Source organism: Heptranchias perlo, chromosome 8 (assembly GCF_035084215.1).
Source record: "Heptranchias perlo isolate sHepPer1 chromosome 8, sHepPer1.hap1, whole genome shotgun sequence".
In the NCBI taxonomy this organism is placed as follows: domain Eukaryota; kingdom Metazoa; phylum Chordata; class Chondrichthyes; order Hexanchiformes; family Hexanchidae; genus Heptranchias; species Heptranchias perlo.
This window is the reverse complement of record NC_090332.1, coordinates 30,595,102-30,613,246: the sequence shown is the minus strand read 5'-3', so window position 1 is coordinate 30,613,246 and position 18,145 is coordinate 30,595,102. Positions and strand designations below refer to the sequence as shown.

General features: G+C 41.6%; 1 protein-coding gene across 1 annotated transcript in view; it reads right to left on the bottom strand.

The window, feature by feature from the left end:
- The window catches only part of gpatch2 (G patch domain containing 2), a 220,060-nt gene that overhangs the window by 12,879 nt on the left and 189,036 nt on the right, over nucleotides 1–18,145 (bottom strand). The window contains exon 9 of the mRNA XM_067988885.1: nucleotides 2,703–2,791. Coding sequence (XP_067844986.1) covers nucleotides 2,703–2,791 — 89 coding nt within the window. The remainder of the gene's footprint in view (nucleotides 1–2,702; nucleotides 2,792–18,145) is intronic.

Below are 18,145 nucleotides of genomic sequence, written 5' to 3'. Positions count from 1 at the left end.
GAAGGATGAGGAAAAAAAAATCTAACAAACGGGGATCGTCGTGAGATGCCCTGCTTCAGCAAATTCTGGGCCCTTATTGTCATATTAAGAAGCATGTGCAAATTGTACAAGTTTCTGCCTGCACAATGGAGCTTTGGCACTGATTAGATAGCTGAGCAGCAGTTAAGTGGCTCAAACCCCATTTGAACTTCCGTATTTATGCAGTCGAAAGCAGGCCAGGATTTAGTGCTTCAATATAGTTGTCAAGTATAAAATGGAGTCTTTGTGTGTGTGAATGACTGGAGTTCCTACTGCACTTTCCTCCCATGACCCTCATTTAGTAAGGATTGCAAGTTTGGAGAGACTGGGAGGGAGGGAACTTCAGAGCTGTAGTGTTTAAAATGCAGCAACTTAAAAGGATATCGCAGAGGCAACAGTAGTCAGAGGGTGAAATTGGCCGGTAGGGCAAAACAGGCCACAGCAAATCAGCAGACTGTTTTACGCTCCACCTGATTTTACCGCCCAAGAGGAATTTCATCCCAAAAATATCTGAAAGTGCAGCAGTTGGAAGGGCCCCCAGATTCTCAGATGCATCTGTGGAGGTTTTTTTGGCAGAAGTAAGTGCCAAAGGAGCACTGAGGGCAGGAAGCCCAAACTAACATACTTCAGGCTGAATGGAAGGAAATGGCAGAGACAGTCAGTGCAACCTAACCTCCACCACCTAAGAACTGCTACACAGTGCAGGATGAGGTTCAATGACCTCACAAGGATTGGTAAGTATGTCCAGGTACTGGTGCCATACACATTTCTGACCTCTTATACTGGTTTAGAGACTTTTTTTTTTACTCAGAGGGTTGTTGGAGCATGGAATGTTTTACTATAGAGAGTGGTTGAGACAGAGACCATTGCAACTTTTAAGTATTTAAATATTTAAAGCAGAGGAAGATACAATGCTATGGGGAGAGCAGGGCAGAAAGAGAAGGATTGCTCCAGCAAAGAGCCAGCAAACAATATGGGATGAATGACCTCCCTCTATGCTGTGAATGTCAATGGTTCTATGATTCTATCTCAGGAAACACCACAAGGAGGTACAGGGCCACCTGAATCCCAACTGGTCCCCATGGAAACCCTGCAAACTGCTGGAACAAACACTTAGAAGTCACAGGTTAGGGATTAGACAACACACAGTACACCAGCACTAAGCGGAAGCACCAACTCACTGGGGGTAATTTTGACTTTGGATGATAGTGTAAAACGGGCAATAATGATTCAGCAGTGTGTTATACATTTCTCCCAATTTTCATTTCCATTGACTTCAATGTATAATGGGTGCCTGAATCGATATTGTGCATTTTACACTATCACCCAGTCAAAATTACTCCCACTTACATCATTCACACATGGCTCAAAATAAGGTCATAAATTGGTTACACCGTATCCAAGGTTTTTTTCTCATTACGTAGAATAAGGTAGTAGCACAGTAAACAATAAGCACTGATGTTCGGTGAGAAAATGCAGAGGACAGTGTTTCAGAAGCTGCTTTGAGCCTATCAAAGGGTTAGATGAAGTAGGGAGGGGGGAGGCTCTTGTGGAGCATAAACAATGGCATGGACCTGTTAGGCCAAATGGCCTGTTTCTGTGCTGTACATTCTATGTAAGTCTATTTAACATTACTGGTTACATATGGAAAGCAGGGTTACTTAAACATACAGCTCAAGCACTTAGCTGGACAGACACCTGATGCACCAGTCTTCCTGGTATTTCTGCAGCTATATCCTCTTGGGCAGTGCCTGAGTCTTGCTATGGCCTTGATTCTGGGTTGGTTTTATCCTCCTATATGATCAGGCCTCTTTGTATAGTAAAGTTGTGAAGCAAGCAGCACACGACAATGATCTTGGAGAACAGGGGTGGGGTGCAGTATAGTATGGTGCCTTCTGATCTGTCAACACAACTGATGTACTACTTCAAGATACCAATGGTATGCTTAAAAATGATCCTGATGGTTGCATGGGCCTAGATACATCTTCGTTCAGGTCTGTCCTTGGGTGCTGCAAGTGTGCCATTAGCCAGGGCTGAACAGGGTAGCCTTTGATCTCCAAAGAGCCATCACCTTCAAATAAAACTGGGACAATTGACTGGCACAAAATGAAAGCATTGTTACTGTTGCCTGATAACTGGGTACTAACCTTCATATTGGTAGTAAGTGATCAGTTTCATATTGATGGAACAGAATTCCTTTCTGTTCATGAAGGGCTTTGCATTGTGCCGAGGCCCAGATGGCCATATGGCAGTCAACAATCACCTCCAGTACTTTCAGAAATCCAGCAGTCAAGGGAAATGTGTATGTTTAGGGTCAAAACAATTATTGGGCCTACTTTATACCAAGAAGACACACCTCCTTATTGTTTATAAAATTTGGTTAAGCCTGAGGCCTACTCTCTTTTCTGAAGATAGAAATAAAGGGCAGGTGAGAAATAATAAAGCAGAAAATAACAAAAATATGATGAAAAATATTCTTACAAATTATGCTCTACATAGTAAAATCAGCTTCAAGATTGATTCTCCCCTTCCACTGTGTGGCAAGATATTTAATAGAAGTTAACACAGAGCCATTTCCTAAGGATGATGTATTAGTACAAAACATTTTTCCAAAATGGTCTTATTATTTGTTCGTCTCTAGGAAATTTCAAAATGCCAATTTTTATTCTGCCTTTGTATAGTACCTGCTGCTGAAGGTCCAGGTGGAGGTGCTGCTTTTCTTCTACGTTTGATATCTCCTGTACACAGTGATCCGAAATGAACATTTGTTTGTCTGCAAGTAATTATGAAAGAAAGTTATTAACTGGGACAAAACACCTCTGCCTGCCTCCATACAAACACAAAGACTGTATGATCTAACCCTGAATCAAAACACCCACAATGAAGATGTAGCTGCATAATAAAGCTACCAATCTTGTTTATATCAAAACATAATTATGCTTTTGGACAACTGCTCAGCAGCCAAACTCTGCATCATAAATTGTTACCAGAATGAATAATATAAAAGGAATGCTTTTTAATTTTCAAAACTGGCAATCTTTCCAGCTCCACATAAAATCAGGCAGCACTGCTTTGACAGGCAAATGTTGGAGATTAATTATCTATAGGGATTACAATACAGTTGCTGAGATTTCAATTGGCCACTAATACTTCACTGTCAGCATCGCATTCATTAAGGCACAAACGGGCAAAAACTGAAATGAATCTTTTAGATAGACCTCCAATTGAACCTGAAGACCCCATGAGCGCCCAAGGTACAGGCTTAGCAGAGAGCTTTGCTTCAGTAATTTTGCAAAGAATTGATTATCTGTTATGCTGCATTGAGATATCTACACTATTGATCACGAAGATTAAGGTACTCAGACATCTTTTATTTTCTCATAGAAAGACATGCTATACTTGCAACAAATAGCACTAAGTAAGGACTAGTTTGTTATTGTTGTCACTCTTCATGTAGAACACAGCAGTTACTTTTTAATTTAAAATCAATGACAGTCTGAAAGGCAGCCTTGTTCTATCAGCATAAATGAAACATTTGTCTTTCCAAGGAGTACCACTTTGATCACCAGCCAAGGTGAGAGTGAAACATATATATTTTAATAACAAGAAATGCTTCAGAATCACATGCATCAAGAATTATTACCTAATTACAATGCATTTCAAATGAGAAAAGTACAACTGTATGAATACGTTTTTCTTGTTTACAAACAAATACCAGTACACAGTATTTTTTAAATGGCTGGAGAGAGGTGAAATGTTTTACACATACACACACATTTTTATATATACACACATCAAATTATATTTATCTCAAATCAACAGCGTTCCCGTAATGGTTTACTCATCCTACACCGAAAAAATACAAAATAAATAGAAATTTCACTTACATCAATGTTAACTGAAGGCCCCATGATATATTTTTCAACAATTTACTTGTACTTGATTTTATATTTAACTTGAGCCGTAGGATCTGGGCATTAATAATTACAATATTTAATTTCAATAACAATTAAAACACTTCTGGCTTGAAACTTAAGTTTTACCTAATATGCAAGCCAACAGAAAGGGAAACCGTGGCATTAAAAGAGACCCACAATTTTTTAAAAGTGTAATCAATAAGGCTATTTTATAACAATGGAAAATATTAGATTTTCAGGATTTCATTTTTATTTAGTTACTTGACATTCTAATTCACAAAAGACAGCTCTATAGCTATTTTGAAGTTCAAACTATATTTATGGTAATAGTTTGGAAGTATTATATTTTTAAGGATGACAGAAAGAGTACTTGTGTGCAATATCACGAGCATATTTCAAACCATTGTTTAATTATTTAACATATATGCACACAATACAATGACACTCTGTATCATGAAAAAGGAGCATTGTAATAAATCACATATAATCATTAACAATCTCCAAATATTAAGCATCAAATCCCTGCACTTCACATAGCCTTTAGAACAAATTGAATATCTGTCCCTTTAAATTTCAGGTCGGTCTCCCTAGGCCTTCTGATGCAAGAAATGTGCTTTTCTCCTTCTATGGTGTATATGTACCTGCCATTCCTTGTCAAAAGCCATAATCTCAATACATATCCTAACTCCCAACAAGGCAGAATTGATATGCTATGGATGGATGCGTAGAGACGTCTGCTGAGGGCTGTAGATGGAGGGGAGGTGGGCGTCATTGAGTACCAGTGGGCTACTTGAATGAGCGCCACCTTCCCTCAAAAGATGAGAGCAAGAAGTTGGTGGATGGCGAAATTTTATTCAGAGAATTAATATGCCCATGCAAGTATTTTTCCTTTTTCCTTAACTTTAGGCTCCTCCTCACAGTATGGATCAACATTCTTGAAGTAGTACCTCTTGGGAGGCAGAATACATTTATACTAGAATCTGCATTGTTTAGCTCACAAGGCGCACAAGAAAGCATAAAACAAGAACAGCTCATCAAAGTTATTTCTTTCCATAGACCATGTATATGAACCCACTCCATAATGGACTCTATTCAGTCATTTAAGAGGAAGTATTTCAGTTCATTACATGGGAGTATTAGAACATTCTAACCGTCATCAGCCGTTTCCACTTATTTGAATGATATAGAAAGTCCTGCGCTAAACAAAAACCAGTGATATTTTTAATTGTTGGTTTGGAAAGATACACCTCTTCTATGATATTACCATCAGCTTAGGCTCTAGTTATACTGTCAATTGTGATACAGTCAATAGACTCCTATTTTGAAAACTGATTTCAGTCTGATCGGCAAAAGTGCAGCGACAGCAAAGCTCTGCGAACGTGTGCTGCTGATGCACTCACAGAGCTCTACTCTTTCCAATGTTAGAAGAGAGCAGCCCACTTTGTCCTAGCATTAAAATGACTCAATAAAAAGTTTTTAAATCTACAAAATTGCCCAATGCCTGGGCACTTATAAAATCCAATTTCACTGGAGTTGCATTGTAGCTGTATGAACAAAGGTACAAAATGTGACACCCGAATTACATTGTCACTTTTCACGTTGACACACCTGAAACTGCTTCTCATCAGTGTAAGAGTGGCAGTATAATTGCATCCTCAATCTGCAATAAGTCTGCCTCTGGATATGATAGTTTTCCAGTGGGTGGACATGACATCATTATTCAGTCCAGTCTGCCAGTTGCATAAATATCATGTCCAGTGGAACTCTAAAGTATCTACTTCTATCTCAAGCTTTTGGAAGGGCAATCCTCGAAAGAAGGTATAATGCCAAGTCAAAGGCCAACCATGTTATAAGGGTATTACTCCCAGCAATAACAATGTTTATTATTCACTAGCATAACACAGTTTCCAGCGAAATAAGAATTTTTATTTCCATATATGACACTGATTGAATAACTCAAAGGATGATATCAGAGATAATTACAGTCTGACTCACTTGTGCAAATAAAAACATATCAAGGGCAGGCATTAATTGTGCTTATCACACTTGCTGCATTTTCCTTGATTAAAAAATGTATTTCCATAAATGTGTTTGTTTTTTAAAAGCTGATCAAACTAATTGACAATATCACAATCTCACATAGAAACTGAAAATATGGAAAATATTGCTTTAATTTCTACACTAGTGTGATGAATTCTATCAATGCCATTACTTACTCCCATGAAAGAGATGAACCTGATAATATTTTCCAAAGTACACAAATAACTTTTGATATTTTAAGCAGTTTGATGGCTCATCCTTGGAGCACTGGCAGCTCCAAGGGATTTCGGGCTACCTGGACTAATTTTAGCTCATAAACTCAACACTGCAACAAACGTGAATATTAAATGTTATACAACTAAAACAAAAACTTCAAAGCTGTTTATCTTCAAACACTCGAGAACATCAGTTATGACCAGGTTCACTTAGTTCAATCAGTACAACTTCTTTGTGTAATAGAAAGAACGTGCATTTATATAGCACCTTTCAAGACCACAGGATGCCCCAAAGCATTTTACAGCCAATGAAGTACTTTTGAAATGTAGTCACTGGTGTAATGAAGGGAAATGTGGCAGCCAAATTGCGCACAGCAAGGTCTCACAAACAGTAATGAGATAACGACCAGATAATCTGTTTTAACGATGTTGAATGAGGGATAAATATTGACCAAGACACTGGGTAAACTCCCCTGTTCTTCTTTGAAAATGCCGTACTATCTTTTATATGTACCTGAGAGGGATTATATGCACAAAATAAAGAACATATCATACTTCCACACATTAGTGAGTAATCTTATTTGCCTTGAGGTTTCTTCTAACTATTCTCCAGCATTTCTAACCTCTTCACCTCTTCAAAGGCTCTCACAGCTTTCCTTTTACCAAACCTTACTGCTAATATGTAGGAACAAAAACAGAAAAAAGTTGGAAATACTCAGCAGGTCAGGCAGCATCTGTGGAGATATAGAAGCTAGTCAGTTGATGTTTTAGATCTTAAGATCCTTCCTCAGGACTACAAACGGGTCTTAAGACCTGAAATGTCGACTGACTGACTTTTGTTTCTTCACAGTTGCTGCCTGACCCGCTGAGTATTTCCAGCTTTTTCTGGTCATGCCGGAAGTGTTGCAAATCAAAGCTAGTGCTGCCTCCACCCCTCCCCCACCCGCCAATGCAAAGCTCAACAGCAAGGGACATTCCATCGACCTATGGCGTGTTTATTGTGAGCCTCGGGGATGAAATAATGGTCTGGAAATTGCTCATGAAATAACGGCAAGGCTAACAGGACTCACCGTTATTTCAGGGCAAATGGAAGAGCAAGTTCTGGACAGCGCATATGCAGATGGTAGAGCAATTTCCAGAAGTCCGGAAATTGCTCTACCATTTGCCTTTCTCGACTGAAAACTTCATGTTAAAGAGATCTTGCCAGCTGAACGAATGGACCAGCGCAAACTTGCTGCATTACCCAACTAATCTCTCCATAAAAAAGGTACGCTGGTTTTTTTTTAGGTCCAAACTAACTTTTAACGGCATGATAAACAACCTCTCTGGCAATGAAAATGTGCTTTTAAAAATGTGGAGTCTCATTCCTCCCGATATTAATTGTTGTTGGGGACATTTAAAAAAAACATTTTTTTTTAAGTTTAAAATTATTATTTTACCTATTCTTTCTGTCTCTTTTATCTTACACTCTCTTTATTTTGCTTTCTCTATCTGATTTTATAGTGAATTTACTAATCTATCTGACACTTCCTGGTTCTTAGTCTGCATGGCTTATGAAGGATGTTTTTGCTTCCTGGTTCTGTCTGTACGGCTTGTGAAGGATGCTTCAAGCTGATCAGTTGAGGGGAGAGAGCGATCCTTTTCCGGCTCTCACAGCTCAGAGAAACCCGGGAAAGACCGCTGCACTTCTTGCAGGTCTCCATTAAAGCAAGTTGGACCCAGAAGCCCACGAAAAGTTTGTGAGTGAGTTAGTTACTTACGAGTGGCTCAGCGCAATTTCTAGGTCATTGACTCTCACACTGTTCTCGATCATCCTGGATAACAGTGTCAATGTCTGACCTTAGTGCACATTCTGCAAATGCCTGCAGCCTGTGGCCTTCCTTTTTAAACCTGTGCAAATCTACTTTGTTTTAAAACTCAACACTTAAAAAAACCCTCATATTTTCCAATCTTTTTGTGGAAAAATGGTTATGCATCTTGAAACATGCAGTATGTTAAGTGTTAAAAGGAATCCCAGCATCAGCAAGTCCTTTGAGAAATCAAATAGTTGTATACACTTATGAGGAATTAAACATTTTTCTTGCATTTTGGGTCAGCTCAACCCCATAACCCATCCATAAGATAAGGGCACTAAACAACAACACCCCAGTGTTTGCTGCCACAACTGAACCCCATGTACCAAAAAACAAACAAATAGTTTCAGCTCTTTTGCCTGCATTGCTCCCAGCTCAATCTCAACAAGGAAGCTTAATATATCAATCACCCTTCCCGCTGGCATCATATAATTGAAATGTACAGTGATTTCATAAAATATTTAAATGTTAACTCTTGAAGATACAATAAAATAAACTTTTATGCCCAAAGCAAAACAGTTATTGTACACTTTAGAATCTTGCATACTATGTAAAAATAACTCATCCAACTGCAGAACTGCATGTTGATGGAATCTAATCTTGATGCAGGACATCCCAAAGCGCTGCACAGCCAATGAAGTACTTTTGAATTGCAGTCACCATTGTGATGTAGGGAAACACGGCACCCAATGTGTGCAAAGAACAGCAAGGTCCCACAAACAGCAATGAAATAAGTAGGAACACAGGAATTGCTAGACAAAAGGCCAAGATCCATCTAGCTTGCCTTCTACCATTCCGGTAGTCGCATGATACAATGATAATGGAGTTGTTGACTAATCATAGCAATCAGTTTCTATCAATTAGTCTACAACAGATCCAGAATGATGCATGTTTGAGGAAAACCTCAGCTGTGAGCTGTGAGAATCATAGGTCCAAAGTCATCTGTTCAACAACAACAACTTGTATTTATGTAGCGTCTTTAATGTAGCAAAACCTCCAAGGCGCTTAAACTTCCTCTCAAGCATGCAAAACTTACCACATCATGTCTCAAATTACTCATGTACGGTATCCCAAAATTTTATTTTCTGAAAGAAATCTATCTACTTTGCATTGAATGGATCAATACTAATTGCTTCCACCATCTCTCTAGGGTTTCTGTTCCATAGATTGACCACTCGCTCACAGAAATATTGTTTTCACAGATTAGTTTTGAATTTACCCCCCTTCAAGCGCAGGCTGTGTCCTCTGGTTCTATTGTTCTGGACAAGGTGAAATGACCAGATAATCTGTTTTAGTGATGCTAGATGAGGGATAAATTTTGGCCAGGAAAACTCCCCTGCTCTACTTCTAATTGTGTCATGGGATTTTTTTACGTCCACCTAAGAGGGCAGTCCATACCTCACTTTAATGTCTCATCCAAAAGGTGGCACCTTCAACAGATCATAGCAGAATACTCCCTTAGTGCTGTACTGGACTGTCGGCCGAGATCAAGTGCTGAAGTCTTAGAATGGAGCTTGAACCAATGACCTCTGACTCAGAGGCAAGAGTGCCACCACTGAGCCAAGGCTGACACTTACTAATGACGCTCATAGGATAAAGGTTTGGCCCCGCTATTCCACATGCGGTAAATTGCTGGGTCTTAGCAAGTGGAGAGGAAGATCTTTTCCCCCTCGCCTAGAAGGAATGGAAAATCAGAGGAACTGGTAAACCCAAGCACTCCTATACAATTCTGGATTAGTCTTAGAGCAGAATTAGTATAGACAAGGGAGCATTTGCCTGTCTCAGGCTAGGTTAAGTCAGCAATAGTAAGAGGTAGAAAAGTATTTCAAAAGAATAAAGAGAAAAATAATTTACAAAATTGGGTAAACTAAACTTAAATGAATAAAGTGTCTAGGATGATTGTGAAAGTGAATATGGAGTTTGAAAAGTCTGCTGCAATAGCAGCTGACATTTAGACATTATGGATGGAATGCATGCCCTAATTGATTAAGTACATCTGAAACAGTGTGCTGTTTGAGTTTTATTCCAAAAATGCACATAATTGGCCAAAAGCCATTTCTACAATAAGATTTTGCATCATTTCAGTGTTCCAATACAGTCAACTTCTCTTAAGGAAATTATTTTGGGTCTGGACATTTTGATTTCCTTAAGCAGAATGGCCCTCAATCCATTGCCGCAATTTTTATTTAACCAACATTTTCATTATAGACTAGTCTTTTATGTTGGGTTCATTCTCAGATAAAGTATTGGAAATTAGATTATACATAGAGTTCAGTCCCAGTTGGCTTCAATCACAATAAATCTGGACACAAGCTATAGTTTAAAAGATCAGGGCCTAGAAATTGGACTTTGCTGCGTCCGCTTTACACTCGTAAAATGGGTGCAACGAGGGCCAATTTCAGGGGCTGATTTTGGGTCGGACTATTTTTCAGGCGACCCTAGTGGCTACCTTAAACAAGAGTTAGGCCCCTTACATATGCAAATAAGGGGAATGATGCCTGTTTTAGGCCCACTCTGGGAAACTGTAAATCGCAGAGAAAAGCAGGTGCGAGGCCTGCTCCGCTCTGGATTCTTCTGCAGTGGCTGCCACTAGAAGATATATTTTTTATTATTTTTTTTAAAAAAACATTCCGTGGAGCCAGGAGGAGCAGGAGTGCTTCCCCAACCACCCCCCCAGTATCTATGACTGGTCCACCCCAACAACCAGGACTTGCCTTCAGGCTGCTGCTAGTGGCCCGAAATTCATCTTTATAAAATGGGCGAGCTGCTAGTGGAGGTACGACAGGTGCCAGCAACTCGCCCAAATAACGTTAGTGAAGCCCAATGCCCAATTTTGGGCCAACCTCAGGCCTCCTGGTTCAGGCGCTTGCTGTCTGTGTGCCACTGGTTATACATCCAAAAATGTGCCATAAACAATTTCTAGACCCAGGGGCATTCCAGAAATATTCTCAGAGATGAATGAAAGGCGAATTGATGCCCTTTGGCTAAAACCATATTGCAAACAATATTTACAGTTTAAAACTTGAATTAGGAATGGGAGCTTGCTGTTTGGGGTTTGGCAAGTTACGTGCTGCTGTGTAATTTCAAGGCCTGCAGCAGCTTAAAGGGGCAGGCATCCAGAAATTGCCAACTGAGTAAATTTTGTGCCAAGGATGTTTGGAACGATGTCTGGAAACAGTCAGCCAGAATTGTTCAATCTTTAGTCTTCGTGGGCTGCATAGTTGCATACCGTGGAGCTGCGGGACCACATGAAAAGTTTAAACCTATGTTCCCATTAATTTGCATATATTTCAAGGTACTGATTTCAAGGTTTTTATTTAGGATTTACCTACCAATGCGACAACAGTGCTAAATATATCCATTTCCAAACCTCAAGGCACACAAAATTCAAACAGGACAAACCAACAAATAAAAAATATAAGTGCAAATAGGACAAAGGTGCCTGGGCTTTGAGTGTCCAATTTGTAGTGCTTGGGGTAGGTTGCTCATCCCAGGAGTCGGCCACAGAGCAGCCTACTTCTCTGATGGGCAATAGAGGTTCATCTGGAAGATGTGAGGTAGAGGAAGTGGTCTTCTTTGACAGTGAGTGCCACAGACACCCAAGAAGAGCAGCCCAAAGGGAATGGGAAGCAGTTTCCTACAGTGTTAACATCAACTCCACACTCTCATGTACATAAAAGTAATGCAGTCAGTTAAGATTGACGTTACTCAGCATGTATGGCACTTACAATTATTTGTCCTTTACACCATCTTACCATGAATGCCAATGAAGCAGCAACGTGCCCATTACAACTCCACTGTAATGTGTCTTCCTCCTCTTTTTTTCTACATGTGCCAGACAACAGCGAGCCAGGCCCAAGTGCACCCGACTGCCTCTTCACAGTGGGCTGCAGCACTCACTATTTCCCTCCCAAGCATCAATTCAGTTATACCCATGATGAGAATTTGTGCACTAGAGTGGACTAAAGTGCACTAGAGTGGACTGCACTGAGTGAGACAGAGCATGGGGACACAGAAGGAGGAGAAATGTGCTGTCCAAAGGGCCAACTTGTGTTGTGTCTCAGTGATGAGCCTGAGGATCTGGATCTTATGGATTCTGCTTTTCAAAGAATGCTTTCTAAATATCAAGCCTTGGTGTAGGCACTGGGGATTGTCCCAAACACTGCATTACAGATGGCAGCTCAGGTGCAGAAGACCACTAGCTGCAATTACAGTACCATACAGAATAACTTTGCAACAAGGCATTACATTGTGCAGGATGCAGCAATTGAGAGGCATCTGCTGTTGATGCTACAGGCTTCAATGGCAGCCCGAGTTTCTGCCACAGATATTCATTCTGCTTCAGAGTAGAATGGCCTTGACGGGATTATCTATTGGTTACAGTAAACTCTGAGGCGGCTTTACTGATCTTAATGATGTTATTAGGTCTGCTGTCACACTGATCAGTGCCCATGGTAAGGCAATGCCCAGTAGATGGGGCATGGAGGGAATGGACACAAATAATGATGCTTTGCCTAAGGATGCTATTAAATTTAGACACTCCCCTGCCAACCCCTTACAATAGAAAACACGCAGGTCCAGGGTGCCAAGCAGTAGCAAAGGTGCTGCAGTAGGTCCATCTCAGGACTCTGCTGCTGTGAAACAAGGGCCACCTCAATCCCAGGAGACTCCTATTGACATGCATCAACCAGCCACCTCATGCATTCCTGCTACTAATGTTACACCTTGATGAAGCACCAGATTAATGTTAAGAAGACAAACTTCCCACATTGTCACTGAGGAGAAGCACCACGGTGGAAAACATAATGTTTGTGAAGATTTATAATATAATTGCACTTCAGTTGTTTGTGGAATGCATATTCCTGTGACGGTTTGGGAGCAGGTTCCATCAGGTGCCATGAATGGCAAATTTGCAAGTTGGGTTGAAAAGTGAAGGAACTGATGGTGAAGGCACATGTACATGGGGAATATATAGATACGACTGTTAATGCAGTGAGCATATTTGCAAGTTAAGAGCTGCACCAATTTCTCTCACAGTCAGCAAAGGGTTCTGCTGCTCCAGTTCCTCTTGGTAGTCCCCTTGCTGCACCTGGGGACCTTCCTGTTCTGTGGCCTCCACAATGATATCTCTTTGTAAGATAGATTTTGTGTAGCATGCAGCAATAATTTTTGAAACTCACTGGGCTGTTTTATAGGGCACTTCCAGATGGATTCAGGTGTTTTAAAGTTTAAGAAACCTTGTGTGCAGCTACACTAACTTTTCGTTTATGATGACTGAAAAGAAGTGACTATCATGTTAGCTATTTTCAATCATTAAAAATGTCCATATGTAGTTGGGGGTCAATGAGCAGAGCTCTGTGCATGTGTCCAAGTATGTATGTACAGAGTTCTGCCTCTCAACTCAACAGCAGTGCAAGTGGTCAGTATAATTACTGTTTGCCACTCACCTTGGTTGTTAATCTTCGATATTATACCAAGTGGTGCAGTAAAACAAGACCAACTGAGAAGTTGGCATCTTGTGGGCATAGGTGTTGTATCACAGCAACTATGTAGGGGTCCTTCAGGAAAGCCTCTTTGACCCTACTCTGTTCATTTTCATCAAGAACCTAATGGTTGTCATCAAAAGTGACGTTCTCTGCAGAGTAGTTAATGCGCCACGTGAAAGACAAGCAATGACTGAGTCTCTGCTGGGAGATAAAACAGAATTGGACAGTAGTCCTATGACTGGTCTATTATCTTCAGTACTGAGATGAGCAACTCAATAAATCTGTCGAGGAATATTGATCATGATGTTCCACACCTACTATAAAAGAGTTGTTAAATGCTTTTGGTTATAAACATTCAGCTACTTGGCTTGGAAATCCCATTCACACTACACTGGAGCAAACAAGTGGCAAAGTTTCCTAGAAAATCTAGAAGAGTAGCAGTAATCAACAAAAGCTCGAATCCACTTGTCAGAAAGTTCGCCTGTATAAATTGTTTTTCCACCTGTAATCCTGTAGCTCTGTATGGCAGGCTGTAGAGAAAACACATTCTGGATCAAGCTATGCTGATGAGGGTGAGTTACTCTAACCCAGACGGATGTCAACTGGCTGATAAATTTAACAACATGAGAGGAATTGCCAACTCTCATATCAGACATGACGAATGCAGCTCAGCACTGCAAAACAATCCAATGTCTGCATAGAATACCAGCATCAAAGCTTCAGATTGCTTTTTCTGACAGTGGAGCTCTCTTCTTGATACTTTGGAACTCAGACACTGAGCAACTACAAGGGTCACATTTGTGAAACATCTGTCCTGGTTACAGTTGCATGCTGAGGTGGAGAAGTCCACTAGCTGCAACTGTGGTATGATCCAGCTGCATGACATTGTTAAGTTACCGAATATTCATTCCCATCCCACCCCCCAAAAATGAAAACGACTTCAGCCTTTCCCGTTCAGCAGCCAGGCCATAAATCAACATTGCAGGATGCCATATTTTCTCTTCTCACAGACAGAAGAAATCTCTTCTGTCTGGAATGGCTTCTGGTGTTTAAAAAGATAGATAATTGTCTTCTGCAAGGTTTTGCCAATTGCCCATATATTACTCGGCAGCTCAATTTCACAGGAGGCGTGGAATAAGAAAGGAAAACCATGAACAGGCCTCTTTTAAGATGTTTTGACATTATAATGAGTTGATTTGTGCCTTCCCATGTGGATATAAGCTTTGCTCTTGAGAAACTCTTGAGGAAGCAGAGCTAAAGAGCAATTGACATACATCCAAACACATTATTTATATAGATATATACTCTGTGTGTGTGTGTCTCTCTCTCTCTCTCTATCTATCTATCTATATATATAGATAGATAGTCACAAATTCAAAATCATACTGGGGACAGAGGATATAGTAGAGTAATAGTTTGCTAGGACGAGAAATCAATCTGAATTTCTTCAATTACTCCTTTCGACATAACATTATAATGCTGACCTAACAATGCTCCAGGAAGCTTGTGAAATATTTGATATTTGCCACAGCAGACCCAAGTGTAAGTCATAATTTCTTTGGTTAATAAATCCAAACAATTGAGTGAAATTCTCACAAATACTCCATACAGCATTCTTACAAATTCAGTCTAAGGGCACCTTCTCAAAATTGTCTCATTAATTCTATCAGAATGGCTTGTAACCCTCTTCAGAGATTCCTCACCCCTCCTGTTAGTTGGTAATAACACAAAATACATTCCATTAACCAATTAGCTGGCCTTTGTTTAGAAATAGCCTTTCTTAAAATCAGAGTACTTCTGAAACAGCTGTCTTGACTTCGTGATAGACACAGTGCATAGTAACATTGGAAGCAAATGGCAGTGGAAAAAAAATAATGGATAGTAATGGCTTAAGACAAATGTAATTTAGACACATTGGGGTAGATATTGTGATGCATCTCGCATGTTTTCAGGGGCCAGAATGGGCCACACGAAGTCCATTTCAGGAGCGTGACGCAATGTGCCAGAAGTGCAAGCGATGCCATATTGGTCCAGGAGCTCAATAAGCATCATTGGTGGACGCCTGCAGCAAACGCAGACATCATTTAAATATCATAATCAGGGCTCTTTCCTGAATTTGGTGTCCATGCACGCTTCAAACTTCATCTTTTTAATCTGCCCAGCAAATCATGAGTAAACAGAGGGGAAGCAGTGATGAGAAGCGATATTTAAAGGGAACCTCACATCCATTATCGTAAGTCGTTGGTCAGTCGTTTTTGGCTGCTAGGGTGCTTTTGGGACAGGTTTGCGGCTGTTTTGCTGCTAAATACTTTGGAAGCGAGTTTGTGCAGGGCTACGACTGTTTCACTGATTCTTCTTGTTCACAGTTGCTGAACATGGCCAAACATGCTGCTGGGCTTACCTTTGATGCTCCCAAATGAGAAGGAGGAGCAGCAGCTAAGACCTGCACAGGTTGCAGGAAGAGGGTAAGGAGACAAGGGTGCAGGAGGTCTTACAGCATGTGGGTCTTCAGGAACCGATCATCATACCTGGTCCTCACAGAAGAGCAGTGTTTAGGCAGCTGCGTTTCCACAGCGAGACTGTCACGTACCTGCGCCATCTGTTGCAGCGAGAATTGGAGCCCAACACCTGGGTATGCAATGCACTGCCAGTGGCAGTGAAGGTCACTGTAGCTCTGAATTTTTATGCCCCTGGCTCCTTACAAACTGCTTGTGGGGACATCAGCAACATCAGTCAGTTTGCTGTGCACACGGAGATCCGGCAGGTCACTGATGCACTGTTTGTGAGGTGGCAACAGTACAATACCTTCCCCATGGAGGCTGACAATCAGGAAGAAAATGCACTGGGATTTGCCCACACTGCTGGAAGGGCTTCCATTCACTCAATGTGTAACTTGGTTGTGACCACAGGCAACGAGTCAAGCAGGTCTGTGCCCGGTTTCCTGGCAGCAGTCATGACGCTTTCATACTGTGCCAGTCCTCAGTACCCCCTCTGTTTCAATCAAACCACCAGGTGGCAGGATGGCTTCTGGGGGACCAGTGATATCCTCCCATCAACTGGCTCATGGCTCTTCTCAGGAACCCGGGCACAGGAACTGAGTTCCGATATAGAGAAAGCTATGCATCAACAAGGGTTCTCACTGAGCAAACCAATGACGTCCTAAAGCAACGGTTCTGCTGTCTGGGCAGATCGGGAGGGGTCCTTCCATACAGCCCAGAGTGAGTCTCAAGGTTTATAATCGTTTGCTGCATGCTCCACAATCTAACTATTGAAAGGGAGATTGCCTTGGAGATTCCTGAGGAGGAAAAAGTGCAGCAGGAAGATGAAGAAGATGAGGAACCGGAGAAGAACATGGCCCAGCAGCACAGTGACTTGCCAGAGCTGTAAAGCAGCAAATGACTGATGAGAAATTCTCCTGATCAATCCCTCCATTGCCCCCAACACTCCCTCCTTCCAACTAACCCAGACCTCACACTCACCATATTAATGCTCTCAAACTGTACAACATTTGTGTCCGTCTTACATCAATAAGATTATGAAGGCAAACAGCTGTACCAAAACAAAATCTTTTACTTCACTACCCCAACAGACTCTATTGTTGATTTGACAAATACTTACATGACTGATACCTATGTAGAAATCATCTTTGTGCAACCCTTAATGTCTCTCCTGTGTGCTCGTTTACCTATTCTAGTTCTCCTGTAGTTCTCCAGTGGCTACAGCTTGGGATGTGGAAGACTGCTGAACCTCCGTTGAGGGCACTTGAGAGGACGGAGGAATCCAGTTCCAATTTGTGTTCTGTCTTCGTGCATGGCTTCGAGACCATGGTGGGCAACCTGGAGGAGCTCCGGCCATTGAGGGGCTGGCTGCAGACTGCTGGGAGTCGGCTTTGGTCGGGGCAGTCTGGTCCAGTTGGCTGTCTGGCATCAACAGCAGCACTGGTTGAGAGGCTCATGGGGGAGCAGGCATGCTGTCATCCTGAGAGAGGACAGGAGGTGCCTGCATCATGGAGCCAAATCCACTCTCACAGCACTGAGCCTCTGCACTAATACCGCTCTGTGTAAAAACAGAGTACAGGTGGGCTGGGAGGCTCTTGAAGGCACTATCCATGCTCTCCTTCAGGCTTGGTAAGCCAGAGGAGATGCTGGGCCCCAGAGCCAGATGAATTTCTATCGAAGCAATCAGAGGGTCCCCCTGCAATGCTCATAGAGCTGACCATTCGCTCCATGTTTGACTGCTTGGTCTCGAAGCCATGCACGAAGACAGAACACAAATTGGAGCTGGATTCCCCTGTGCTCTCCGAAATTGTGCACTAGCTCTCTGGCAGGCAGCCCAGTGCACTTAAAAGGTCCGTTGGATTTCTATAGGTCTTATATATGGTGGGCCCCGATATCTCCATCTATACCCTGTACAGCAGGGCTAGGATGTGAGCTCTCCCTCCAGTGAACTGCTTCCTGGGCCGTCTTTGCTCCTGCACACCTGTGCTGGGTGAATCTCCAAGTGCAGACCCCTGTAGCCTACCCTCTGAACTATGCGCAGAGCCAGTCTCTGAGCTGGTGACTGCAAGTGTAAGGTCGAGTGACTGCTTCGTGTTCTGCAGTGCTGGCCTCTTCCTT